This window comes from Stegostoma tigrinum, chromosome 14 (genome assembly GCF_030684315.1).
Source record: "Stegostoma tigrinum isolate sSteTig4 chromosome 14, sSteTig4.hap1, whole genome shotgun sequence".
Taxonomy (NCBI): Eukaryota; Metazoa; Chordata; class Chondrichthyes; order Orectolobiformes; family Stegostomatidae; genus Stegostoma; species Stegostoma tigrinum.
Window position 1 is genome coordinate 24,177,545 of NC_081367.1, and position 27,473 is coordinate 24,205,017.

General features: G+C 40.1%; 1 protein-coding gene across 2 annotated transcripts; it reads right to left on the reverse strand.

The window, feature by feature from the left end:
• Positions 1–2,100: 2,100 nt before the first annotated feature.
• On the reverse strand, positions 2,101–26,080 carry serpine2 (serpin peptidase inhibitor, clade E (nexin, plasminogen activator inhibitor type 1), member 2). 2 transcript variants are annotated; one of them, XM_048542394.2, is made up of 10 exons: positions 25,803–26,080; positions 18,971–19,238; positions 18,238–18,520; positions 16,763–16,990; positions 16,364–16,558; positions 14,000–14,198; positions 13,626–13,726; positions 13,459–13,545; positions 10,375–10,464; positions 2,101–6,423 (listed from the first exon to the last, which is right to left on the reverse strand). In XM_048542394.2, the coding sequence occupies exons 2-10, from the start codon at positions 19,010–19,012 to the stop codon at positions 6,386–6,388; spliced, it is 1,263 nt and encodes a 420-aa protein (XP_048398351.1). In that variant the 5' UTR covers positions 19,013–19,238; positions 25,803–26,080; the 3' UTR covers positions 2,101–6,385. The 2 variants fall into 2 exon arrangements, with proteins under 2 accessions (XP_048398351.1, XP_048398352.1); XM_048542395.2 differs by lacking the exon at positions 18,971–19,238 and having other exon boundaries at positions 2,102–6,423; positions 25,803–26,075.
• Positions 26,081–27,473: the final 1,393 nt, after the last annotated feature.

Consider the following 27,473-nt stretch of genomic DNA (forward strand, 5'->3'; position numbering starts at 1 on the left):
TAAGATCTATAAATAGGAAGAAGATGTGGTCCTCAATAGACTTGCAGATCTGCTTGCAGCATGATGGGAGAATGGGATCTTTTATTATCTCCCTCTATGAAATGAGACAAAGATTTTACTGTTCAAACTAAAGGGAATCACCTTATTCTCCGTTGCAGGAGGAGTCTTGGACACACAGCTCCTCATAGACTCGTTCACGAGGCCTTCAATACAGACAGCCAGACAGACTTGAGGGTACATTGATAGTGGGATGCCCTGCAAGCCTCCTCTCCATTCTTTGTAAAGCATGTGAAAGCCAGGAAGTTTCAAAAGTTGAACAAAAATTTTGCACTGTGTCTATATCCAATGCTCTTACAGTAGTGCATGTTCTGACGCAAACAGTCAGTTTTTTAAAATGAAAAGGAACGACAGGAAATATACACATCCTTTTCAAATTAGTCTCTCTAACCTGTATTGACTACTAGCTTACTCTAATGAAGAGCTTAGAGTTTGTTTGCTGATTGACTTCCGTACATCCAACACAAGGGCACAATGTAGCTCGAAGAGAGAGTACACGAAGCAGAAAATGCCTTCAGTCTTATTTGCCTGAAGAGCACAGAGGTGCATACAAACATTGATCATGAGGAAATCACAATCCACTGCAGATTAGCACCGACAGCCTTAATCTCAGGTTCTGAAAAACAGTCACTGGACACAAAATGTTAACTGATTTTGCCCCACGACCGGAGATTTCCCCAGCAGTTTATTTTTGTTTCAGATTTCCAACATTATGCAAAATGCCAGAGTCCACCAGGATGCATACAACACTGGATCAATTCACCTGGGCCATCTCCAGCACATCCCTCACCTTCCTGGACCTCTCAGTCTCCATCTCAGGCAACCAGCTTGTAACTGATGTCCATTTCAAGCCCACCGACTCCCACAGCTACCTAGAATACACCTCCTCCCACCCACCCTCCTGCAAAAATTCTATCCCCTATTCCCAATTCCTTCGCCTCCGCTCCCACGATAAGACATTCCACTCCTGCACATCCCAGATGTCCAAGTTCTTTAAGGACCGCAACTTTCCCCCCACAGTGATCGAGAATGCCCTTGACTGCGTCTCCCGTATTTCCCGCAACACATCCCTCACACCCCGCCCCCGCCACAACCGCCCTAAGAGGATCCCCCTCGTTCTCACACACCACCCTACCAACCTCCGGATACAACGCATCATCCTCCGACACTTCCGCCATTTACAATCTGACCCCACCACCCAAGACATTTTTCCATCCCCACCCCTGTCTGCTTTCCGGAGAGACCACTCTGTCCGTGACTCCCTTGTTCGCTCCACACTGCCCTCCAACCCCACCACACCCGGCAACCGCAGGAAATGCTACACTTGCCCCCACAACTCCTCCCTCACCCCTATCCCAGGCCCCAAGATGACATTCCACATTAAGCAGAGGTTCACCTGCACATCTGCCAATGTGGTATACTGCATCCACTGTACCCGGTGCGGCTTCCTCTACATTGGGGAAACCAAGCGGAGGCTTGGGGACCGCTTTGCAGAACACCTCCGCTCAGTTCGCAACAAACAACTGCGCCTCCCAGTCGCAAACCATTTCCACTCCCCCTCCCATTCTCGAGATGACATGTCCATCATGGGCCTCCTGCACTGCCACAATGATGCCACCCGAAGGTTGCAGGAACAGCAACTCATATTCCGCCTGGGAACCCTGCAGCCATATGGTATCAATGTGGACTTCACCAGTTTCAAAATCTCCCCTTCCCCTACTGCATCCCTAAACCAGCCCAGTTCGTCCCCTCCCCCCACTGCACCACACAACCAGCCCAGCTCTTCCCCCCCCACCCACTGCATCCCAAAACCAGTCCAACCCGTCTCTGCCTCCCTAACCGGTTCTTCCTCTCACCCAGCCCTTCCTCCCACCCCAAGCCGCACCCCCATCTACCTACTAACCTCATCCCACCTCCTTGACCTGTCCGTCTTCCCTGGACTGACCTATCCCCTCCCTACCTCCCCACCTATACTCTCTCCACCCATCTTCTTTACTCTCCATCTTCGGTCCGCCTCCCCCTCTCTCCCTATTTATTCCAGTTCCCTCTCCCCATCCCCCTCTCTGATGAAGGGTCTAGGCCCGAAACGTCAGCTTTTGTGCTCCTGAGATGCTGCTTGGCCTGCTGTATTCATCCAGCCTCACATTTTATTATCTTGCATACAACCCTGTTCAATGTCAACTGCTCCTGCGGCCTCAGAGGCATGACTACCAAAATTCACGTATGCAACCTAAGAGGGCTGCTGTCACTATCCTTTCACAATGATTCTCAACCGTCTTCTTATGGAAAGAAAACAAGATTGCCGGAATGCCTCTCAAATGCTGTCTTTCGATTTAGCCTGTGTTAGATGGCACAATGCATTTGTGTACACAGTACAATAGGGGGTCTAATGGCCCCAGGGTGTTCATGCTGGTCAGTAGATCTGACCATATGAAACCCATTTTCTGGCTTTTGGCCCAAATCCCTGTAAGTGACAAGTAAACATCTAAATACCTAAAATGTTGAGTTATGCGTGCTCAGTCACAGCAGTTTCTAAACAGTTTTGCACTGTCGTTGGTGTTCAGGTCATGGTCACATCTATTAGAACAGCCTCCCTTGCTCACTGAAGCTTATAGAACATAAAACATAACAGCACAGTACAGGCCCGTCAGCCCTCGATGCTGTGCTGACCTGTCATACCGATCTCAAGTCCATCTAACCTACACTATTCCATGTACGTCCATATGCTTATCCAATGACGACTTAAATGTACCTAAAGTTGGCGAATCTACTACCGTTGCAGGCAAAGCGTTCCATTCCCTTACTACTCTGAGTAAAGAAACTACCTCTGACATCTGTCCTGTATCTTTCTCCCCTCAATTTAAAGCTATGCCCCATCGTCCTCGCCGTCACCATCCTAGGAAAAAGGCTCTCCCTATCCAACCATCTGATTATTTTATATGTTTCAATTGTAGCCACTGCCAACTCTTCTGCAGCTCTTTCCCCATCTTGCCTGCCATCTCAGTTCATGACCTGTTCCCTGATCCTCCCACTTGCTTGAGGCCTATCCCATTCCTTGAGGTTCTCAGTTGCAACCAAGACTCTTGTCTCCCTTGCCCTCTAGTGAAGGATGGGGCAAATTATTTTAATTAGCCAATCAACAACTAGACTTTTAAAAAGTAGATTTCTTCAATGGTTGGCTTTGACCCTATCAAGTGTTTTCAATTCCAGTTTGAAAAGGAACATAACTGCAACAGCTTCAATCTTAAGAGTGAGCATGAACATCACTGCCAGTACCTGAGGAAGTATAACAAAATGAACTTTCCAACTCCCACCTGTCTGGCTGCTGGACCTACCAGAGTTTGTGCAATTGTGGATGGCAAAGGTCAGGAGTGGGGAGGGAAATCACTTTCAGCAAAACCAGGCCATGTTTCATTGCCTTGAGTGACAGCAGGCTATTGTATTATGTAAATTTGTGTACTGGAATTGGAAGAGCTCTATTTCCTTGATAATCAATTGGAGACCACTGGCAACAAATCATGCTGTCAGCTCAAGAAAACTTCCCAGCTGTAGCTATCATGCCCTGATTCTATCTATAGGGAACGCCAAAAGGGAGGACTACCAAGTTAAGAACTGGCTGCATATCTGGTGAATCCAGTGTCAAAAATAAAAACAACACATAGCTTGTTTCAAAGAAAGCCATACTGCCACACAACATGACAGCATGGATTGTTTTAATGTGCCATTGCTTCCAACGTCTGAAATGCTGTGAAGCCTTGTATAACTCTGGTGTCAAAACACCAGAGTGCTGTATAGTGCACAGTTCATCTCTAATCAAAAAAGTAGATGAGTCTTTGCCACTACAAAATAAAAAGTAAGTTGCTGCCTCCTCAGGTGACATAATACTTTTAGTCAGGCTGCCCCCGAAACCCTCCAATAATTGCAATTCCAACATTCCCATTCACCAGCAGACCTACACCATCCACCAGACTAACAACTGTACTATGTGGCTTTTATTTTTACATTGTGGTTTAAAAGAAAATTAAGCAGTAGCATCTGCATGCCAAGTCAGTGTCACATTAGTGCAGTACTTACAACATGTCAGTTCTGTTGAAAATGGGCATGGATCAAAAGTAATTTCTACAGATACTGCCAGATTATTTCCAGCATTTTCTGGTTGTAATCATTGAGGTGGTATAGGTTAACTTCTGGTGGCATTAGCTGCCAACACAGCTTTTAAATAAAAAAAAAAGCACCAGCTATCACTGGTTGGATACTACAGTAAGTAGGTAGCTATAGTCCTACCAGGACATAGGAGTGCTCTCTCATGACGAATAAAATAATAACTGGTGGTGCTTTAACCAGAGGGTCACCGCACCTCAAAAAAAAATAAAAGGGAGTCTTTCGTGGTAACCTCAGCTGGGCCAGGAATGGAATCCACACTGTTGGCATGACCCTGCATTGCCAACAAGCTGTCCAACCAACTGAGCATGCAGCACCAAATTAGCACATTGTAGCATTTAACCTTGCTTATTCATCTTCAAATTTCCAGCCCATCACTTAGGCCAATGCTTGGAGGCAAGGACGGTTGGATTATACAGAAACCTGAAAAATAATTTTCTCCATGCTACTTCAAAACTACTCAAATAAATATTGATGACATTTTTGTGAAGTTACAGGAGTGAGAAACTTCATACAGCCTAGATCTAGAAGTTATTTTAAACAAAGTCTCCTTAAGTCATGTTCATAAAAACATTCACCAAAAAAAAAAGTTTATAAAACTCACTGATCAGATGCCAGAGAACATTGGTATTAAAACAGTTTATGAACTTCCAATCTTATGTACATTAAGATCTAATGTTTTTAGTGCAAAGTGACCTCTTCAAAAATGGGGAAAAAGTGACAAGGATGCAACCCTGGAAATCTAAAATATGTTTAAAATATTTTTACATTTAGTCTTTATCCCTGTATATAATCGTGTACTCAGACTTATGGAACAGTGCCAGAGAAGGAACTTAAAATCTGAAAACACTAGCTAGTGCCAATTTTGGAACCAGTGAAAAATCTACATTTATAGCCTCAAAAGTGCTTTTCTTACATGAAAAGATTTGTGACACATGACAGTCAAGTAGATATGGTACTGAATTCATTTAAGATGTTAAAAACATTTCCATTGCTTATTGCAAATGTTCTACAATTTGTTCAAATTCATAGATCAGATAAAACCTGTATGTCGAACCAGAAATTCCTATTTAGGCAGATTAAACAAAATCTTGAAGAGCATTTAAAAAAAAGGATGATCTTCATACCTTACATATGGGGAACACAAATTTTAATGTTATGAACTTTCACAAATAAGCAGTGAGGCATCAGCATTCAGATAGGACACCAATTTTTTGGTAGTATTTAATAACAGAAAGGTTATTGGTAATAAATGATTAGATTTTAGCGTAAAGCATTCTTTCAAATCAGATTGCATAACATGTCAAAATACCAGAAAGATCTTTGCTATAATAATTATTCAGGAAACCATGTTACTTCCTCGTGTTTCAATAAATATTAATACACAATTACTCCAACATTTAGTCAAATAATTTGAATTGCTTCTGAGAATTAAGAAGTGTTTATTATTGAAAAAAATATGGCAGCAACTTGCACAACAAAGTAGATATCAAATTTTTAAAGTTTGTACCCCAAAATATTTAACTACAAACTGGTTAAAATTTAGCCTGGAGAGAGAGAGTAGTGTGAATTACTGTGCAAATCTAGAGGTTTGCTGACCTTTTCCATGTCCGAAATTACTATATGGAAGCTCCATAATGAATGAGAACGCTGGGCAACTTTCCAATAAAAAACAGGACAGTGGTTCTACACAACTAAGATATATGCAAAACTGAATCAGTGTAGAATTATTTGAAACTTTGTTTTATCTTGGATAAGAGCACATTGACATTTCTCACTGAAACAACTTGACCATTTGCCCAAACAAAAATAAAAACTGTTCAACATTTCCACCTAATATTTCAGAACTTTGTTTTGATCTAGTAATACATGGTCAAAAAATAAAAAATAAGAAGAATCGCTCAAATGCTTAGTGTTCCTCTCAGGTGCAATACTATACGTGTATAAAACAAATATTAAAATTCTGTATACAAAAGACCAAAATCAAATATTCAATGCAAGGTAAAAAATGTATCCATGTAAAGCTATTATTCATTCCATTCTTAAAGTCAGGTGTTTGTATACATTAGCACTGCACTTCACCAAGCCACTTGGAAGGCAGCAACTCGACATTTCCTGCATTTATAGTGGAAATCCATTTGAAACTTGTCCTATCGAAATTGGTTTTTTATGGTTTTGAAACTTGTCCAATGAAAAGGACTGTCCCTGCATAAGCAAATCAGAGAAGAAAAGCTGTTACTTTGTAAGTCATACCAAAGTATCACTTCAGTTAAACAAACGTCAGTGTAGATAAAGCATTGCAAATTTTAACAACTGCTTTAAAAAAAATTTAGAATTTAAGACAAATACTCCCACAAACGAGTACTAGCACCTGGGATGCAAGTCTGTATATGTTAGACCCAAAATGGTTTTCCAAACAGATCTATTGAAGTCATTTTAAAAACTGACCAAGAATCCACAACCTCTACAACAGATGTTCTAAATAGAATTTCACCATATTGTGGATTGATATCTCATCTATTGGTTCCTGTCTGGAGCTGCCTGAACCAATCCACTTAGAGGAACTGTTACTGCCCACTCTACAAGCAGAATTATCCTTTTTTAGGGGACTAGGAGAGCAGCAGCAGAATCTTTCATTTGCCACCCACTCCACAGGCTCATGGTTGCCTTGTTCAGCATTGGAACGTAGCCAGATTTCTTAAATTCAAATTAGCACCAACTCAGCACAATTGATTTCCTGTTAAGTGAGATGAGACCCCAAAATGAAACAGTTTGAACTATTTTAGTCCATGTAGAAATAAAAAAAGGGAGGAATTTGACAGAGTAAAATTGTCGACAATGTTAGCAAAATTAACATACAGGTATATTGCAGCTTTTAAATAGCTGCACGTAGGACTTTTTTGGTTTGTGGCTATAAGTGCTTAGCATATTGAATATGTCAGCTTGCAAGTTCAGGAACAGAATGCATTTGAATAGCCAGGGCTTGTTATGACAAGCACGCACGCGCAGAGTCTCAGGCCTTTCAGCGGCTCTCTTTTGGAGCACGCACTCCAGCCTTCTTGCTTTTCCTCAAAAACATGTCACATTATTCCAGAAAATGATGTCAGAGGATAAGTTACATTTTCAGGCTACAGTAAATTCGGGTTGTGTTCTGCACATGCACAAAACAGCTTTTAACAAAGTAAGTGTTACTTTGATCATAAACCAATTTCTTCTGAGCTATCCCCAAATGCTGCCACTACCACTACTAGATCATACTGGCAGATTGACTTGATAAAAAGAAAGAAAGAAGGGGGAGATGAGCAAATTCTTACAGCCTTGTAGTCCGATGAACATGATCCACAGTAACAGTCAGTCAATCACACTGACTGTCCTCAAACCGGCCTCAAGCTATTCATTTGTATTAAAGAATCAAATCAAAGAAGCCAGACAGATTATCTGGCATAGAATGAAGCATGAGAAATCTAGAGTGACAAAACCTCAGCCTTGTTGACACTGCATAGCCTCTTTACCAAGATCTGGGAATTTGTTGCAAAATGGGGAGAGCTGTCTCAAATGTGGTGAAGCAACAGCCCAGTCGTATTTTTAGAATCACAGACTTTACAGATAATGGCTAGACAGCACCTTCATTTTTGGTGGATTCTGTCCCATCAGTAGGGGGTGCCCTGAATATTAACTGGAGGCCAAGTCTCATTGCATCCGGTCAAATATAGCCTAGTTAATCTACCACAACATCATCTGCAGCAGGTGGTGATGGAAGAAAGAAAGAGTCCTGTCTCCACACAGAATATGCTACAATGTTATGCAACACTATGTTAAAAGGATAGAACAGATCTAGTAACACTAGGAGATGCCCATGGACCAAAAAAAAGTGGAACAATGTGCCCTCAGCCAAGCACATCTCAAGTTACCATCGAACCGGGGGTGGGGGAAACTAACCCAAGTTCAAATGTAAAGTCCAGCAGCACATGCCAGGAAGAACACCAAACACAAGAAAGTCAACCAGGTTAAAACTATAACCACAAGTCAACTTGCACTGCCAACAGTAGAAGCAGTAAAACCAATAGACAGAGCACAGCAATTCCATACTCACTGTAGATTTGATTTCTGTAGGTCCTCCCACACCCAGTCATGAAATGATGCTGGACAATTAATTAAACTTAGCAGGGATGCAGTTCCCCAAATATCCAAGATGGGGAACAAAGTACACCATTGTTGCAAGTACCTTGCAATCTTCAACCAGAAATGCCAAATGAATAATCCATCCTGTTACCTTCAGGTCGTCCCCAGGATCACAGGTATCAGTCTTTGCTGCACTTAAAAAAATAAATCACTCCAAGGAAAAAAAACCAAGAAATATCTAGAGGCCCGAATACTGAAAAATGTTTAACATCTGCAGTGATATTACTGAAGACTTGTTCCAGAACTTGCCGTCTCTCGCCAAGCTATTCCAGCTCCAGTACAGCTACAAGATTTGGGCAATATCCAGGTTTGGGTTAAATGTGTGGTGGCAAACAACATGTACACAAGTGCCAGCCAATAACCAAGAGAATCTAACCACTGCCCCTTCACATGAAAATCATTCTATGATCACCAAATCCCCAATGTCAATCCTCAGATATTACTATTGACCAGAAAGTCAACCGGATTAAGCAAATAAATACTGAGGCTATAAGGACAAGAACAGGTCAGAGGATGGGAATTCTGCATCAAGGTAACTCACTTCCCAGACTCCTCAAAACCAGTCCAGCATCCTTAAAGCATAACGCTCCTTTGTTATGGAATACTTGCCACATGCGCGGATGAGTGCAATTCCAACAGACAGCTTGATACTATCCAGAACAAAGCAGCCTACGTGTTTGTCTGTGGATGTGGTGCTATTCACTTATTCCGATATCAATACTCAGTAGCAGTAGCGGCAGCAGTCTGTACCATCTGCAAGATGCACTGTAGAAATTCACCAAGGGTCCTTAGGGAGTACCTTCCAAACCCAAACTATTATGATCATCCGGAGAAAACAAAAAGTTGCAGATAAATGGAAACACCACTTCCAAAGAAAAAATTTCCTCCATACCACGCCATCCTGACTTGGAAATGCATATTTAGTTTCACTGGGTCAAAATCTTGTAACTCTTCCAAGAATATTTTGGATCCATACCAAGCAGACTGCAGTGGTTCAAGGCAGCAGCTATAAATCAATGACAACCAGGGATTGACAAATGCTGGCCTTGCCAGTGAAACTCTCATACCACTGAAAATGAATAAAATCAGGTCAATTTAAAAATTGATGAGCCTAACAACCAATCTTGGTTTTGTAATATCCTAATCTCAAGTACTTTTAAAAGAACTTGAAGTGGTTTGAGAGATGGGATTGGTCGTTGTTTGTATTTTTTAAAAAAATAAAAAAGTATTAAATCCCTAAACTCCAGCCAACTGTGTAATTTTTCCATTTCCTTTGTCTCAGTTAACCAATGTGCTGATAGAATCACAAAGGCTGCACAGAAGACATTATGTAGTGCTTGAAGAGTTTTAAAAAGTGGTTATTGAGACAAATTTGCAGACAGACAATTGGGAGGTCCATAAATATTTAAGTTCATACCAAGAAACTTCAAGGATCTGATGGTATTACATTGGGAAATGCCAAACATGTATATTTGTTGCAATTTAAAAAAAGACCTTTTTTTTCCCCAGAGCTCCTTGTATCTGTTAAATGCCCTATTAGTTGAAGAAAGAAGGAAGCCCCAGTCAACTCAAAAACAAACAACCAAACACTAAATTCCATTGAGGGGCAAAGTGATTCAATAAAGGGAGTTCGATATTCTGTGCAAGTTTAGGGCCTCCTTTCTCAAAAGACGGGAGGGCATTTAAAAAATATTGCTAAGTCTATAAATAGAGATGGTACATAATTCCGACAAAGAGTGATTGAGAATGCTAAAGCTTGTAAACATTTATCAAATTAAGTGACAAAGAACCAACATATGATTCAGCTAAATATGTAGTCATGTATGATGGACCATTGCAATTCCCAGCAAACTTTATCAATTGAAAATTAATTTGTCAAACTGCTAAAATTAGTACTTTCGAAATAAATTGTTTTAAACAAATGTTAGTGTTTTCATATTGATGTCAATATCACTTCTTTAAAAAGTTGCTTACCTGTAGGATTGTGCCGTACAAAATAGACGAATGGTTTGTCGACCACAAATGAAGGAATAATCCTCAAAGATTTTACCATCATAATTGCAGCTGTAATAAAAAAGCAAACTAGCTGAACCACAGCATTTAGGCATTAAATAAGCCATAAAAAAAATAGTATTACAAAGCAGATCAATACCAGCCATGTGGTATTTATTCTAAATGGAAGATCCACCCCCCCCCACTTCATTGGATTCAAAACACCAAAAACAAACTAGACAGTTAAAGTAGTCTGCAAACAACCTGAAGCTAGTTCATAGTTTGGTGTGCAAAATTATAGTTGTATTTGGAAAGCATAATTAAGACCACACTTGCAGTTTCCCCCCCCCAAAATCTTGTTAGTGGCAAGATTGGTTTTGCTTGTGACTTTATTCATTTCATTGAGCACAAGGGCATCAGCTAATACGTAGAGGACAATGCAGAACAGTATCTGGAACTACTGCATTGCAGGAGACTTAAATATCCCCAACAAGTGTCACATTACCATTTTGCATGAGTGGATGACACACACACACACAGTCATGAAAAACGCTCCTTCAAATAAAAAAAGCTTTTCCAAACTGTTGATCAAGACATGGAGGAGGGAAAGGTATGTTTCCAACCTGTAGATGCAACTCAGTTGCACCGAGTCCGTCAGCACAGTGGGCCTAGAGAAATCAGTGAAAAATCAAAGGGTTGCAGAATTTAAGCTCAAATTTTAGATTGCTATCTTGTGCTGGATTTAAAAAAAGTTAGCATTCAAAACTAAGTTTGCAAAAAACCAAGGCCCCTTGACCAAATCTCCATGAAACATTTTGACCAATTTCAGTCATTTATGGGATGGATCAAGGTTTGTTTTCAGCTACACAGTGAAATCATGAGTCTAGGATGATGATCTGGCCACAAGTTAAAAACAGATCTTCAAAAATTGCTAAGGAAACCCAGAATCTAGATTGTTTACCTACAAAACACTCAGAATGGAAAATACTAAAAAGCTGACAATTTATTCAGTTAACAAAATAGCCTAAGCCATGTACAGCAAAAAAGGCATTAAAAATAATTGTCAGGCCTGAAGTCAGTATTCTTTCTGCTTCGAATGTTGCCTTCAGATGGGTGCAACACAGTCCATGTCATTCACAAAAAAGTCAAGTTGGTTTTGCACTGCAGCAGAACCCAAGAAGCACATTTACAGCTGCAGCTGGAAAATAGGTAGATGAGCATTCAGACTCTTCAGGCTCCTCAGTTGGAGGATGTAGGGAGTGTAGAATTGCCTCAAAAGGAAAAAAAGAAAACATAACGAAACAAAAACCAAACCATTTGTCATACAGCAAACAGCATTGCCAAGTTTGGCAAGAGCCTGTGGCTCCCCAGAGCTGAGAGGTCAAGTTCCAGCACATCTTAACTACTAACTGACTGGGACAGTAATTTGACAACCTGTCAATCTGGGAGGAGGAGTTTGACCAAGTCATGGTTATCATTTTTAACCTGGATTCGCTATTGTTACACCTTTACTGTAGTGGCATGCTAGAAGAAATCAAACCTTGTGTTTTCCAGAAATTCCAAATTGCTGGAATAGTCATAAGTTTTGGAAATTACACAAATCCCCCATTTACTTGATTTTTTGGACAAAGGCTGATAAAGCATAGACTCTTTGTACAAGGACTACCATTTCTTAAATTTTAAAAACATCAACCATCAGCATATAAAACTTCACTCAACTCATAACCCCTTGAAAACACCACTACAGACAGGCAAAAGCCAAACAAAAAAAAAGGGTGTCATGAGCAGAGGCATAGGATGGAAAGGCAGCTCAGTGGTTTGCTGAGTTGATCATTTTGTGGCTCAGAACACTACTCCCTCCCTTCACCAAATACTGTCACATATTTTCACAAGACATAGGCAACTGATTCCCACTTAAAAAGATTCAAACATATCAATTTGAAGAAATCAAAAGCTTCCAGCAACTGGAGGGGGAAAATGGCTTTAGGCTTAAAAAACCTCTTAGGCAGTCCAATGGTTGCAGCTGAAAAATAACCATTCACGAGCTTTTCAGCTACCTGGGAGCCAAAAATCACATTGCTGTTCACAGCCAGAAGGTTTGTATCATGGATAAAGTCGACATTAACCCATGGACTAGCTACTGGTTGCCAGCCAAAGTGCCATTTGTACACACTCCTTGGCTCCAGCTCATCTGCAAACTAGGTTTCCACTGCTGTTAAGCAAGCACCTACGTAAACTGTGCTTACAATAATAAAAAAAAAATGTTTCTTGCTTGAGAATGCCTTTAACAGTCCTTGGGTTTTATAAACCAGTACTTCCCATTTCAGTTCACAAAAGGAAAATTAGAGCACCCTATGGATAATATTCTTCAGGCAATAGCCTACTATTTCAACAAAATAAAAGTCAGGTTATCCAAATGTGACTCATCACAAGACTGAATTTAAAAGTGGTTTACTCTTAAGTACTACACCTCCGACAATTGTAAGTGGAGTGCCTGCTTCAAATTTTAGCTAGAAACTTTGATTCAGAAGCAAGCATAGCACCAAGTGAGCCATGGTGCCAACCATCAAAATGGACCCTGAATTAAAGCACCTGAGGAATGCATTCTCAGTTATATCAAGTTGCATTAGATAACTACACATCTGGTGTGGTTATAATAAAAGCAGAGTTTTAAAAATAAACTCAAATCATTGACCAATTGCTCTCATGCATGGCAACTTTTGAATTCAAGCAAGTGCATATAAACAAACTAGAGTGGAAATTTAAGAGCTTAAAAAACCCACAAACACTCTTCACAAGTAGTCATTTTTGGGATTCAACTTGTATGTGGATCACTAACTATACTGAAGCAGAAACTCTTAAGTTTGTTCTGGCAACACAACTGTTACTTCACGTTTGTTCAACAGATGTTTGTAATCCTTCCCAGAAGTAATTACTCACGTCAAGCTCACAGTAATTGAGCGATGTTCAGTTCTACCATGACAAAGTCTATTTCTTTCAGAAGGAAAATGCTTTTCCTTCATGGTTTAAGACAAAAAAAAAGCTTAAAAACGCCAAGAGACTTGCCTGTTGCTGCTGAAGCTTTAGTTCCGTCTTCATTCACTTCAATCTTGGCCTTTTGTAATACCTGTGAAACATACAGCTCACCAGATCCTGCAACAAGTTATCAAAAAAGGTGAAACTGTACATAAAAATACTTCTGGAAAATTTTTTTAAAAGCCTTAAGTACTTACTGCAAATCTTTCCAAAATTTGCCTTAGTTTTATCAAACATATCTGTGATTCCAAGAGCTGAAAGGGGTTTCTCCAAGTTGATCTCTGCCTCAGCGGTGAACCTACAACATGAAACATTTTAGGAAAAAAAGTGTGCAAAAGACACATTTGCTGGTTTGTAGCAAGTCTTATTATAGGAAAAAGTGAAGGGGACAGTCAGAATAAAAGGGGATCTTTAGGCAGGTATCCAGTCTCAGTGTGCAAATACATAGCTGTTAGTTGAAACAAGATTATATTCTGAATCAATAGCAATTAATCAAACTGCACATGAAGTCTAGAACATGGCTATTTGCTTTTCCATTTTGAAGCACGAGTGTAAAAAACTTCATACTTACTTAGGGACGACGATATCAAGTTTTTTTTCTCTCAAAATTCCCTTCCAGTCATGTATAGATTGTACATTGAGGTGAGGAGTAATTGTAGAGAGTGGGATATTATAATCTTCAGGGACAACAACAAACATACTGATTGTGCCGCCATGGTATGGCATCTCAAGGATATAATATTTCACATTAGTTGGTGTGATGGCCATACCTACAGATTAAAAAAGGAAACTCTCAAACCATTGGTCATGTCAAGTCCCTTTTAGTCAAGAGAAATTCTCATGTTCAAAATCTAGCTGACCAAAAGATCCCATGCATACACAATCTTTTACAAGTTAATCAAATTCAAATTCAATCTTTAAAAATAGTTGGGTTAAAACACAACCTATTAATTTTAAAAATAAAAAAAAAGTGTGCAAGCTACCAAAGCAAAGCTCAAATTAAAAAACAAAAAAAAAAGAAAAAAGGGCTGGCACTCCTCTAATAACATTTCTAGTAACTGCGCAAAGTTTATTAGTAATGATGCAATTTTTATCATCCTAAGAAAAACAACTGGCATCTATTATGTCTGCCGTGAATGTTTAAGCTAATCAAGTTGTGGGGTAGAGGATGGATCAAATTCTTGCACACTTGTGCATTTCTCTTCATGGATAATCTTAAATTGATTGTCAACAATTCCTATTGGCCTCAAAATTACATCTGAGAATTGGATTTGGTATTGCAAATTTAGCAACAATGGAGTACCTTGCAAATAGCCAAAGTGGATATGCTGCTCAATACAGTCCACCAATTTTTAGGACATCAGGAGTATATACCCAACACAGAAGTTCATATGCCATGTCCCTCATGAGCAGACAGGCCATTTTGACTCAACAGCAGCACTGTTAGTGATGAGCATGTTCACGTTGCTACTATAGAATAGGGTAAAAGAGCTGCTTCACCTGTTGCTCAGATTTAAGATGCCTTATCTTTATTTAGGCACATTTCAGGACTTAAGAATGCCAGACTTAAGCCTCATGATTTTGCATTATATACAGCAGGAAACAGCCTAATCACAGTAGGCAACTTGCTAGATGGCTTTAACATGCCTATTTTAAGGCATCAGGCTTGCACTGCCTACCAGTGAAGAGCCTAATATGCCAATGCAGGTGTAATGTTCATCATGAGAGAGTCATACATCCCAAAGACGGGCAAATTGCCTCAAACAGCATGCCCTATTCTGCTGTGTGCAATTAACAAGTGACAGACTCTACCCAAGCAGTCCCTGCTTGCAAAGTTCATTACTCAGAGTCCAAAAATTAATAGCAATCTAGTTGCAGAATTGCATTTAATGAATCCAGAGAATGGGCTAATAATGGAAGACAACCAACCAATTTAAGATGTGTCATCAGGTTCACATACTGGTGGTCATGCATATTAATATTATGATCCTGTTCTTTTGCACAGAAAGAAGATTTGTATCATTTAAGTTGAAATGATAAGCAGCCAGACATTCTTTGTTACATTCAGGGCAAAATCTTTTGCTCCGAGCTAATCTGCCTGGTTTAAAATTTAACCAAAGCTTGACAATTAGCTATCATAACTTATGGCTATGCCTATACCAAAAATCCACTTGCCAGCCAAAATCATTCATAGCAGGCACTTTTCTCTTTAACATTCCTGCATATAGAATACATCTCCAAAGTTCTCTGCTATCAAAGAAAAAAGCAGAGCAAAAGAAGTGAAATGTGGGGAGTTGGAAGAACACAGGAGGTCAGGCAGCACCAAGAAAGCCGCTGTTTCAGGTCGGGGTTAGGGTCCTTCAGGGGGAAAAAAATCCTGATCTGAAACATTCCTTTCCTGTTCCTCTGCTCCCTGACCTGCTGTGTTCCTTCAGCTGCACACTTTTCTCAGACTCCAGCACCTTACTATCTCTAGCTTTTTTTAAAAAAAAAGCAGAGTTAAAGCCACACAGATTAGCAAAGATCAAAGTTTCATTGCTGGTCAGTACTAGGCCAACTCCTCCGCTGGGGTGGCAGCAGTGACGCAAGTAGCCTTGAAATACCACATAGAAATAATATCATTGGTCAGGCTGGGAACTTTGGCCAGATTACAAAGCCACTGTTCTCTGATACTTAACATAGGGAGGGAGGTATGAAATAATTACCACTCACCCCCAATAGACAATAGCTCAAAACAAACAATGTGACCCTACACACAACTTAGTTTCTTAACATATTGCACTTTATGGATTCAGGAATGCAAATATAAAGCCTGCTGATACATTTTGCTGCTTCAACATCTTGCACAGATTGGATAATTTCCAAGTGTATTGACCAATCCAGCATCTGGTTGAAAAAGGTTACACACAGACATTCTAATTAATGCCACACTTACCAAAGTTGAAGGTTGCTTTTTGAGACATCATTGGAACTTGATACACACTTCCATCAGCTGCATGGAAATCCCTATTGTGAGTATTTTCTGGGAGAAACCTTGACTTCCACAAACCCTTGAAAAAAAGTGCACTGACCACCACTAGCCTGGTGGTTCCACTGAGCATCGATGGTGAAATCAGATTTGTAATCATACCTAAAAAAAAAGTTATTACTTCAGTAAAACAGATACTTGAATGTAATCCACAAAATTCACTTTATGGTTAAATCCCATTGTTGATGGCAGAAACTGCACATAGAGTATGTAAGCACCAGGTACAATTTCATATCACACATGTACACACACACACGTCAGCCAATCATGTTGATGGTCTCTCCACTATATATATAGAGAACATACCTCTGGTTTGATTTCTAGTCCAGAGGTTGATTGCTGATGCAGCTTCCACAGGATTGTCATAATGCACATTTCTCACTACAGCTTGATACAGGACTTTAATCTTTCTACGAAAAGACTGTTCTATTGCATAGTCACTGGGTGCAAATATTCCATTGGCAATAGTTATTATGCTCTGATTTCTGCTCTCGGTTAGAGGCTTGTGTATCCTTCTGACTTTCTTGTAAATACCTGGTAAGAAATTGATCAATATTTTAAGTTACCTTGAAAGCATACCTTTTGTTGTACTATTTCACTAATTGCATACAGTAATTGAAATACTTGTATGCAAGATGAACCCAAGGAATATCTAAGATGTTTCACCCAGTCACAGGATATTATTTGAATTGTAGGTGTTTTTACTATGTAAATATAACCAACAACATTTACATGGCTACCATGTAGCTGTGCAATCAATAGCAATAACAGTGACTTCTAGAAAGATGAACTACATTATTCAGCAATACAAATAGGAACTCTTGTCTGAGAGTCAAAACGTCTTGTATAATTCTTTATCTAGTAAAATCAATAATTACTCAGCCATGTTGCCAAATGATTATGGAAAATTAAACTTGATGTTAATGTTTGGGATGACCGAAGTTGCGTTAACTGAATTCACGTGATAAAGTTAACAGAAGAAACTGACACTTCAATTTTGAAAGAATATGCCTAGAAAACCATAAGAACACCATCAAGGACATGGTTACTGGATGAAATTCAAAAACATGTTCCTTGCTTATCAGAGTGCAATTGCAATCAGCATCTGCTGAACAAATGTAATGTCAGCTGGAATTAAGATCAGATTTTAAAAAAAACTGGATTCCAAGTACCACAGGCATTATAAAATGTCTACCAAAACCATCATTTCACAGCAGTGCCTGAAAAATATTAATGCTTGTGGACAACTTGCAAAAAAGCAGCAGTTACATATACTTAAATCCATTTTATTCAAGTCGTTGTGTAGTAAGGACTGAGCTCAAAAATCATTGCTAACTGATTAGGTCATGCCTATGTAAGTGAAAACAGACCAAAGGGACAAAGAAAACACTAAGTGCAAAAGATAACTCTAACCAAGGCTGTAGTGTATTCGAAGTGTGACAAGAATGGAAGTTAGCCACCATGCCTACATCCAGGTAACTGTTAAGGTGAACAGACATTTGCTAACTTAAACGAGCACTAACAAAAACAAAAAGGAAAGTGGATCAAACATCAGAGACTGAACAATGGTATTGGAAGCCTCTTCTATAGTCATCACAATCCTAAAAACAATAGCCACGGGAATGAGAACTTATTTTCCAAAAATCAAGGAAAACCCAAAAAGTTCTTTTTTTGCCACTATGGTCCAAGTTGAAAAAAATCTCATTCAAAATGCTGAATTACAAAAGAAGAAGAGGCAGTTGATATCAAGTGTTATAAATGCTAAAAAGATTAAAACGAACCATAAGAGTTGTATTTCAGAGCAATGTTCAATTGCTGTCTTGTTCTTGCACCTGCACCTAGCTGCAGCATCCCAAGTACAGAGGCAATTCCATGGGGAGATACAATTGTGTTCTCTGTTGGATTGGAATTAACAACATGATTGAAAACCTTCATGCCCAGGTCTGACCCAATTTCTGATATTTGGGTGTGCTTCCATTGACAGTGGACAGATTCCACAAGCATGCTGAGGATCAAGATGCCTACTTTGCCCATCATGTTTACAATATTAAACTTGAAAGGCATCTGCAAGATGAAGAAAAAAAAAATTAGTCTGCAAACCGGTTTAAAAAAGTGAATTTAAAGTAGTCAACTACTTCATTTGATTGCAATTCAGCTATGAGTTAAATACACAATATTGATATTATTTCAATTTTTAAAAATAATGCATTCCAATTACACCACACCCTTACATATTTTTCTAGAATTGGTCAAGTTGTGGTATTTCACAAATTGATGAAGTTATATAAAGGATTAGAAAATCAAGTTGAGTTTGGTGCATGTAACAGTCATTGTCCTTGAATCATTTTCTGTTGCATTTGTGATTTTGTAACTTATTGACTGGAAACTTAGTATTAAATTTTCAATTAATTGCCCAATTTACCCAAATATTGGGGGTTCAAGAATATTTAATTCTTTTCTCAACGTATTAAAAAAGGAACACTTAGAACAAAAAGCAACAAACAAACAATTCACCTTCCTTTTTGCAATTGGTTTCAATGCAGTTACGTGAAACATGGCAGAATAGATGGACAAAGTGAAAAATTGAGCATTTGCCAGGGATGCGTTACACTGAAATGTTGCAGGTGCCTTACAATTTTCCTCCAAAATAGATTACCAGACCGATTGTGCTGGTTTTTCTTGCACCTAAAAAGTAATTCCGAGGACCTGAGGAAGGTCAGCTAGCCAGTCAGGGGCTCAAACACGGTAAATATCCAGCTCCATTGCAGCTAACTGAAGAGATCTACCAAGTATCCAACAACAAAAAAGTAATTAAGATTAAATCCAAAATGTCAAAGGCTCAGAAACAATTTTCAGGCTTCACTATTTGTATTTGTTACCTTCAAACAAACCCAAATAAAATGTTAGTATGTAAACTGCTATTGTTACAGCATAGGAAGCAGCCATGCAACCCACAATGCCCAATTTACTCAACATGTAACCAGTCACATAGCATCATTTGCCCATCTTCCCGTCACATTGTTCATTTTCAATAAGATTCTAACTCACTCCAGAGTGTCTTAACTGAACTTGCCACCAGCAGACAAGCAGTGCCTTCTCAAGCTTAACCACTTGACTAAAAAAAATCTTTATTGCACTTTAGCAAATTGCTTAGTGAAATGAAAAGGAGATTCATGCAGGTCTTGATAAGAGAACTGATTACACAGCTGAAGTGAGAAGATACCAGTTTAGAAAGAACTTGTGAAGAGAGAATCACAAAAGGGATTTTCATGGGCGCCTCTTGCACATTATTCAAGCTCATCATTCCTGCACTAGCTTGGTAAGTGAGCATCATCTTTGTGCCATTCTCCTGATTTATACCCATAACCTTGCGCTTCTTTTTATTTTAAAAGAGCATAATGTGCATTCAATGCCTTCTTGAAAGTTTCAATTAAACATGTCTCCACCACATTTCCAGACTGCACATTCCATCCCTTAACTACTCACTAGGTGTTAAGTTTTTTCTCACTTCATACTTGCTTCTTTTGCAGATCACTTAATATCTATGACCTCTACTCATTCATTTTATGAGCAGGTATAGTTTCTACCAAATCAACTCTATCCCGCCTGCTTGGGATTCTGAAAGTGTCTTACATGATCAACTCCTCTTAGTTTCCTTCTCTTCAAAAAGGAGAAGATTCCCAACTGTTTAATCATATCTTATCAAAACAATGTGCTGCCTGAAGTGTGTTCCTGCAGCTCCATTAGAGGAGGAGAGTCAACATTTCAGCCTGGACCCATCAACTGAGGAACAGCACCAGAGGAGTACAGAGAAATTAGGAAGGACTTAAATACAGAATTAGTAAGGCTAAAGAGTGCCATGAAGTGTCCAACAACAGGGCCAAGGAGAATCCCAAGGTTTTTTATGCTTAAATTAGAAGAAAGAGGGTTACAAGGGAAAGAGTGGGCCCTCTCAAGGACAAAAAAGGGAAGTTGTGGAGCCACAGGAAGTGGGAGAGATTCTTAATAAGTACTTTGTATCAATACTTACCAAGGAGAAAAACTCTGATGTTGAGGTTGGGGATGAGTGTGCAACTACCTGAGAGAATGTCAACATATTCAAGGAGGATGTTGCAAGTATCCTAAATTGCATTAAGGTAGACAAGCCTCCAGGGCCAGATGGTGTCTATGCCAGGTTAGCGAGACCAGTAACTGGGCAGTGTTCCACAGGGATCAGTCTTGGGGCCTACTGGATTGTTTTCACTGGAAAGACTGACAGAGAGGGCCTAGAGGTCTTCAAAATCATGAGGGGCATAGATAGGGTGGATAGTCAAAGGCTTTATCCCCAGGGTTAAAATTTCAATTACAAGGAAACAGGTTCATGGAGAAAAGGGGAAAAAAAAAGTTAAGGGAGATGTGCAGAAGTTTTTCGTGCAGAGACAGTAGTAGGATCCCGAAATGCACTGCCAGAAGCAGTGGAAGCAGGCACATTGGGATGCCTCAAATGTTACCAATGGTTACACGAATAGGAAGAGGAGAGAGATAGGGACTGAATAAGAATAGGATTTTTTTTTCAGAAAGTTTAGTCAGGGAACGTTATTGGCACAGGCTTGGAGGGCCAAAGGGCCTGTTCCTGTGCCATATTCCTGTTCTTCTGTTCCCTGATGCTGCCTCGCCTGCTACGTTCCTTCAGCTCCACACTATTGACTCCAACTCCAGCATCTGCAGTTCTGGCTGTCTCTTCATTCAACCAATCCTGATATAAACTGAAAGTTTCTCATCCCTGGAACCATTCTTGTAAATTGCTATTCTACATTCTTCCTCGAAGATGACACCCAGGAGAACTGTACACTATACTCCAGCTGAGGTTTAAGCATACAATTCTTTCACTTCTATTCAATGCTCTTAAGACAAGGAAACTGCACACTTTCTTTGCTGCTCTCTTAACTTGTCCTTCTACTTGCAAGAAGGTCTGCACGTGAAGACCAGGTCCCTGTGATTCTACATCACTTAGAATTCTAACACCGATTGTCTATTAAAACCGAAAGAACTGCGGATGCTATGAATCAAGAACAAAAACAAAGATGTTGGAAAAACTCAGCAGGTCTGGCAGCATCTGTGAAGCAGAAAACAGAGTTAACATTTCAGGTCCGGTGATCCTTCCTCAGTTTTCCTTCCAGCCTTCTCTACTCAAAAGAATATGCTTATCTTCTCCACTACACAAAGACCTCATCCTATTCTTTTAGATCATTTCTGCATCCCCCAGTACCTTCATTTCCTGATGGAAGGATGGCACCCTGAACTGGATCCTGTGCTGAGGCTTAAGTTTCACACAGACTGCCTGCTCTCAGATCCAAAGCTTAGAATACACTGCAGTTTATTAACTACACTCAATCTGTCCTGTTACCTTCAGAGACTTTCATATACCTGCACATCCCTCTATACCACCTTAAATTAGAATCATTAAAAAGAATAATTTTACATTGCTTGCCATTGAACTTCATATGCCACCTGTGCAACCATTCCACTAACTTCCTGCCTGTTTGAAGCTCTGTTTATAACATTTCAGTTTTGTATCAGCTACAGATATAAATTTTTGCCACCTGCACTCTTTTACAGCATAAAGGCATCATTTCTAAGACCAGCATACATTGTCCTCAGTGGCTTGCTCAGCATTTCAGAAACTCAGAGTTAGCATTACTGTTGGTCTAGAATCACATGCAGGCCAAACAGGATATTGATCCACAGCCATACAAGGGATGTCAGTAAACCTGCATTTTTTAAAAAAAGGATGTTGTGGTCACCATTACCACCAGTAAGTTTTCAACTGCAGATTTAAAAATTGTGATTTAATTCTACAGCTGCTACAATGGAATCTGAACCAGTGTTCGCAGGACATGCCAGAGGTCACTGGACTTAAAACTATTTTCTCTTCAAAAAGATGCTGCCAGACCTGGTGAGTTTGCTTCTACAACAGAAACAGAGGCTACTGGCCTACTCATCCAATGCCATTACCGCTCCACCACTGCCTCAACAAGTCAGGTGAGCAGCACAATATTAAATACCTTCTTGGAGTCCAGGCACAAAGATAAAACATCCTCCTGATTTAGTTGAGCACGAACCAAAATAAAAAGAAACCCATGTTAGTTTTGTTTTTAAAGATTTACACTCGTCCGTAGCAGTCAGGAATTACTGAGAGAGAGTACCCACTCGCCCCAACCAAATAAGTAAAATCAGTAAACGTTGCTGTGTTTCAAACCTTGTCTTGGAAGAGGATGCATTACAATTCTCCAGCCCTCTAGCACCACCTACTGGTCTAAGCCAGACGAAAATATGGCCAATGCCTCTGCAATTTGCACACTCACTCCCCACCCTGACCACCCCCCATATTCTTGTGGACATGGCATTTGGATCAAAGGACTTTTGCAAGTTAAGCTGCAGTAGCCTATCCAATAAACACCTTATCAATTGTAAAATCTCCTGGTGTCTGAATGATCTTCATCACAGCCAAGGTGTTCTTGTCCTTAAAGATACAAGTGCATTCATTTAAAACCTCTGCTTTTATGTAAATCCTTGTTTGGCCCCTTTTGCCACCCTTTGGCAATTCCTTTGTTCATACTCCCCGTTTACTTTTCTGTACATTGTACATGCAGCTCACTCCTCAAACTGTACTGTCTGCTGGACATCTGTCATAAATAGACTTAAAGTCTCAATTTCTACCCTGAGTAATTCAGGGAGTTCAGGATTTGTTTGCTTTTTCACAGCAATCATTGATTGTGCCTGAAGCCTAGAAAGGCAGTCCACTGTTCAGCTATAGCTTTTCCTGCCAACCTTTGCAAGTTATTCAGCTGCGATCGGTTTCTTACCTCAAGTTGGCTTTTGTCCAATTAATTTTTAAAAACAAAAATCAGGATCACTCTGAATTATAGGCCGAATGTGGAAGGAAGTGAACACAGTCTCCTACGTCACCTGCTTTTGTTTTAAAGAATGGACTTTATTCATAAAAAGTGTGATGCATCAATCACAAATGCAGTTTGGTTCTACACTGGAGATGCTAAGAGCTGCCAATGCTGGAGTCAGAAAATACAGTTGGAGCTGAGGAATACAACAGGTCAGGCAGCAAAGGAGCAGGAAAGCTGAAATTTCAGGTTGCGACCCTTCTTCAGAAAAGAAAACAACAAACCTTCCTGCTCCTCATGCTGCCTGACCTGCTGTATTATCTACAAATACATATTGGAGTTTGACTCCATCCAAAAAAAAACCCAAACCAAAAGGGATCTTTTACTTCAGCATGACTATATTTACACGCATCTGACACACTAGGAGGATCCAAAAAGTGACCGGATCCACAGGGAGACAGTAGGAACTGCAGATGGTGGAGAATCTGAGATAACAAAGGTGTAGAGCTGGATGAACACAGCAGACCAAGCAGCATCGTAGAGTACGGAAGCTGACGTTTCAGGCCTAGACTCTTAAAAGGGTCTAGGCCCGAAACGTCAGCTTCCCTGCTCCTCTGATGCTGCTTGGCCTGCTGTGTTCAGCCAGCTCTGCACCTTGTTACCTTGGAGCCACAGAGGTTTTTCTGCTGAACCTCAGACAGTGGTCTTCCCTCATTGTACCTTGGTGGCATATAACCACTTCTCCACCTGCAACCCACCACCCCCCCCCCCCCCCCCGCAAAGTTTGCCTGATCTGCTTCATTCAGCAGGACTTGCTTTCTCATGAGCACAAACATCATGTTGTAGAAAGTTTTCCTAAATGCACACACCACTCTTTCACCCTTACACTGCTGATATCCTGCTACATTCAAGACAAGTGTCACATTACAACTAATTTTTGCACCTTGCTCTAAGAATATATAGTATTAATTCTTAGCCTGTATAACCTTTTATGGGTTAACGGCTTAATAACAGTGTTTACAACTGCATGCATAGTTGTCTACAAAATTTAAATAAATATAATTTCACTAGAGCAGAGGGAAAACCATGAAGATATATGTAACAACGACTAATAAATTTCAGGTCTTCAGAATAGCTTCCAGTTTATTTATATTGTTGGATAGCCAATTTTTTTGTGACTCGTTTACTTGTACATCGAGGAAGATTTTTTTTGCTGCAACTCAATCCTATGTTTCTTTCAATGGCTCCATTTCGAGCCACCGTTCCCGCCTCCCCCAGAAGTATTTTTTGCGCTTTGGGGGTGCATCTCAATATGCAAATACTAAAACGTATTTCTCCTTAAGTACACCTCCCGCCAAACCAACACCACCAAAAATCACTGTTAATATGGCTGGTCTTGAGAGAATTTCTTGCTTTTCTGTTAATTCAGCAGTATTTAACAATTTGTAGAATACGTTGGCGACACCACCTCTTATAATACAGGTTGATCCTTCGGTTTTCCAAGCTGTTCAAACCATGGCCCTTTGTTTATCCCCACTGCAGTGGACTGACTTGCTTCTTTTTTTCGTTTAAAAAAAGGCTGCTTACTCAACGTCGTTCTAAAAATGCAAAATATTTTCCCCCAATCCATCGAAGGAACAAAATGGAAGAGATTTGCATTTTCAAAGCGAAAAAAAGATGCAGACCCAGAGTATGTTAGAATTCTTGACAAAAAGTGACTCGCAATCACTTTCTGAAATCAAATTGTACAGTATCTTTATTGGTAAGGTCACAAAGGACTTCAAAACAGCACAACCAAACTTACCAGTGTCATTAAACACTTGCGTTATTGCATTTCAGAATTTTATAGACTGGATCCCAAATATTGCAGGAGAATGTTGTAATTTTCACACCAGTGACTTGTGGGACTAAAAAAACCTGTTTTAAATGGTCTCCCTTTAAATTGCCTCATTAATCCAAACTATCCGTTAATTTAGTTTGGTTTACCACTTGCAAATAATCCAACTGCGATGCGGACATTAACAAATTTCAAACTGCAATGACCATTGCAAAACAGCACTGGTTTAGCTTAAGAAGCCGAATAAAAACTGCCGGGATTACAAGAGTGGTATTAAACGTGCCCAGTGTTTCTGCAAACTATTTAAGGCCCTGAATAACCTGCATTGTTTCAAACCCGCAGACAGGACAGAAGTACGGTTTCTAGGACTTTTTTCCCCCCCTCCTTAAAAAAAACGAAACTACGTTTCACACCAATTATCTTTTCTTTTCAATTAAAAAAAGGGACAACTCCACCAGATCTGTGCAATTCCTACTCAGGAAAACTGCACGAAGCAATAAATATGAATCATCCCCACCCCCATGTAAGTAACTGAAACAATTGCCAATTTTTCAAAACAATAGCTTCATTAAAGACAAAATCCAACATTTAAACACACTAAATTAATTATTTTCGGTGCGGACCCACTTACACAAAGACCACGCTCGATCAACTCGAATAATCCACCGTTACAAGCGAATAACACTTCAATATATACTTGTCTTCTGTCTCCTCCTCACAAGTGGGGACAGCCAGAGGTGGGAGGCTCCACAAAACCTGGAACTCATTCACAATCCCAATCCTGGCGGTTGGAGGTGTCAGAGATAACAACCCTGTGAAGCTGAATGAACACGGCCGGCCAAGCAGCAACAGAGAAGCGGGAAAGCTGACGTTTCGGGCCTACACCCTTCTTCAGTTAAGGGGTTTCAGCCGGAATTCAAATCCTATTGGTAATCCAATCCGGGTTTTTACACCGTCCGCCGTTCCCTGCGCCCAACGCTGTGTACATCATGAGTGACAGGTCAGTAAATGTGTATCGTCAGTGCCCCCGAGGGGAATGGCTCTTATCATCAAGTACGGAAAGGAGACACCTCGTACACACAGGGCTTTTATGTGCAGCAGTTGTGTGGTGACCCACATAAAGAGCATTAATGGAAAATCGCCAATATAAACGGTTCCAGTTGATTTGGCTCTTCCGTTAAAACATCCCACGTCTGTGCTGCGAACATTGCCCAGAGTCATTTCCGACCACTGCCTTTACAAAATTTCACCAGCTCCGACCGTTAAAGCAACTCGACGTTCAAGGAAAAGAATTCATTTAGTTTGAAAAAAAGAGTTTCGCCCTTTCAAGATGAGGCATACTTTTAGAACTGAACTTGGGAATTATTCGTACCCAACAATGAATTGTTTGGGAGCTTATATTTGCAGTGCCGTTTAGTTTAGCTGTGCACCTATTACCTATTACAAAATCTGCAGAATTGCGTTAACCAAACTTTATTTTCAATATAGCAGTTTATCAAATGGTGAGGCAAAAAAATGCAGACCTCAAGTACGTTGCATGTGCATGGTCTTAACACTTTTCAAAACAGATGTTAGCAATTAATTTTCATCCTGTTTAAACTACAGGGCACGGGTGCCAGCCTTGCAACATTATTTGCAATTGATTGGGAGGCAAGAGAACAGAAATAAAGGTAGTTTACTTTGGGGCAATATGACAAGTTATCCTGAAAGCTTTTGAGTTGGAGCTTCGGTTTTTCATGATACAAATCAATAACCTCAGCTGCATACCATTTCAGATGCTGCAAGAAAGGACCCACCCTTGACATTGTATCAGAGATAATGGGAACTGCAGATGCTGGAGAATCCGGGATAAGAGTGAATACGTTCCCTTCTGGACCATGTCTTTCATAATAATGGGGTGCTCCTGAGATGCTGCTTGGCCTGCTGTGTTCATCCAGCCTCACATTTTATTATCTAAGAAAGTGTAGAGCTGGATGAACACAGCAGGCAAAGCAGCATCTTCGGAGCACCCCATTATTATGAAAGACATGGTCCAGAAGGGAACGTATTCACCCTTCTTTGCCAACAGGGGCCTTGAAATGTTGGCAGGTGAGTTGGTGGTAAGGAGTGCTGTGTTTATTCCTACTGACAGGTAAAGGAAACAATGCCACCAGTCTCAGTTAGCCTGGACTGAGTTAGTGACCCAGGTCAGTTCAGTGGCTGAGGTTAACACAATGTACAACAGTGCAAAGGGAAGGTTAATGATCTTTTGTGATCAGCAAATACCACTGTGCCTCTGCTACCTCACACTCACGTGGCCACC

Excerpts from the sequence above, each read along its gene's own strand:
- serpine2 (XM_048542394.2), bottom strand. The coding sequence starts at position 19,012 with ATGTTTCACGTAACTGCATTGAAACCAATTGCAAAAAGGAAG. Across the intron at positions 16,559-16,762 it reads GACTAGAAATCAAACCAGAG|GTATGATTACAAATCTGATT; the intron begins GTATGTTCTCTA and ends CTTTTTTTTTAG. Across the intron at positions 13,727-13,999 it reads CTTGATATCGTCGTCCCTAA|GTTCACCGCTGAGGCAGAGA; the intron begins GTAAGTATGAAG and ends TTCATGTTGTAG.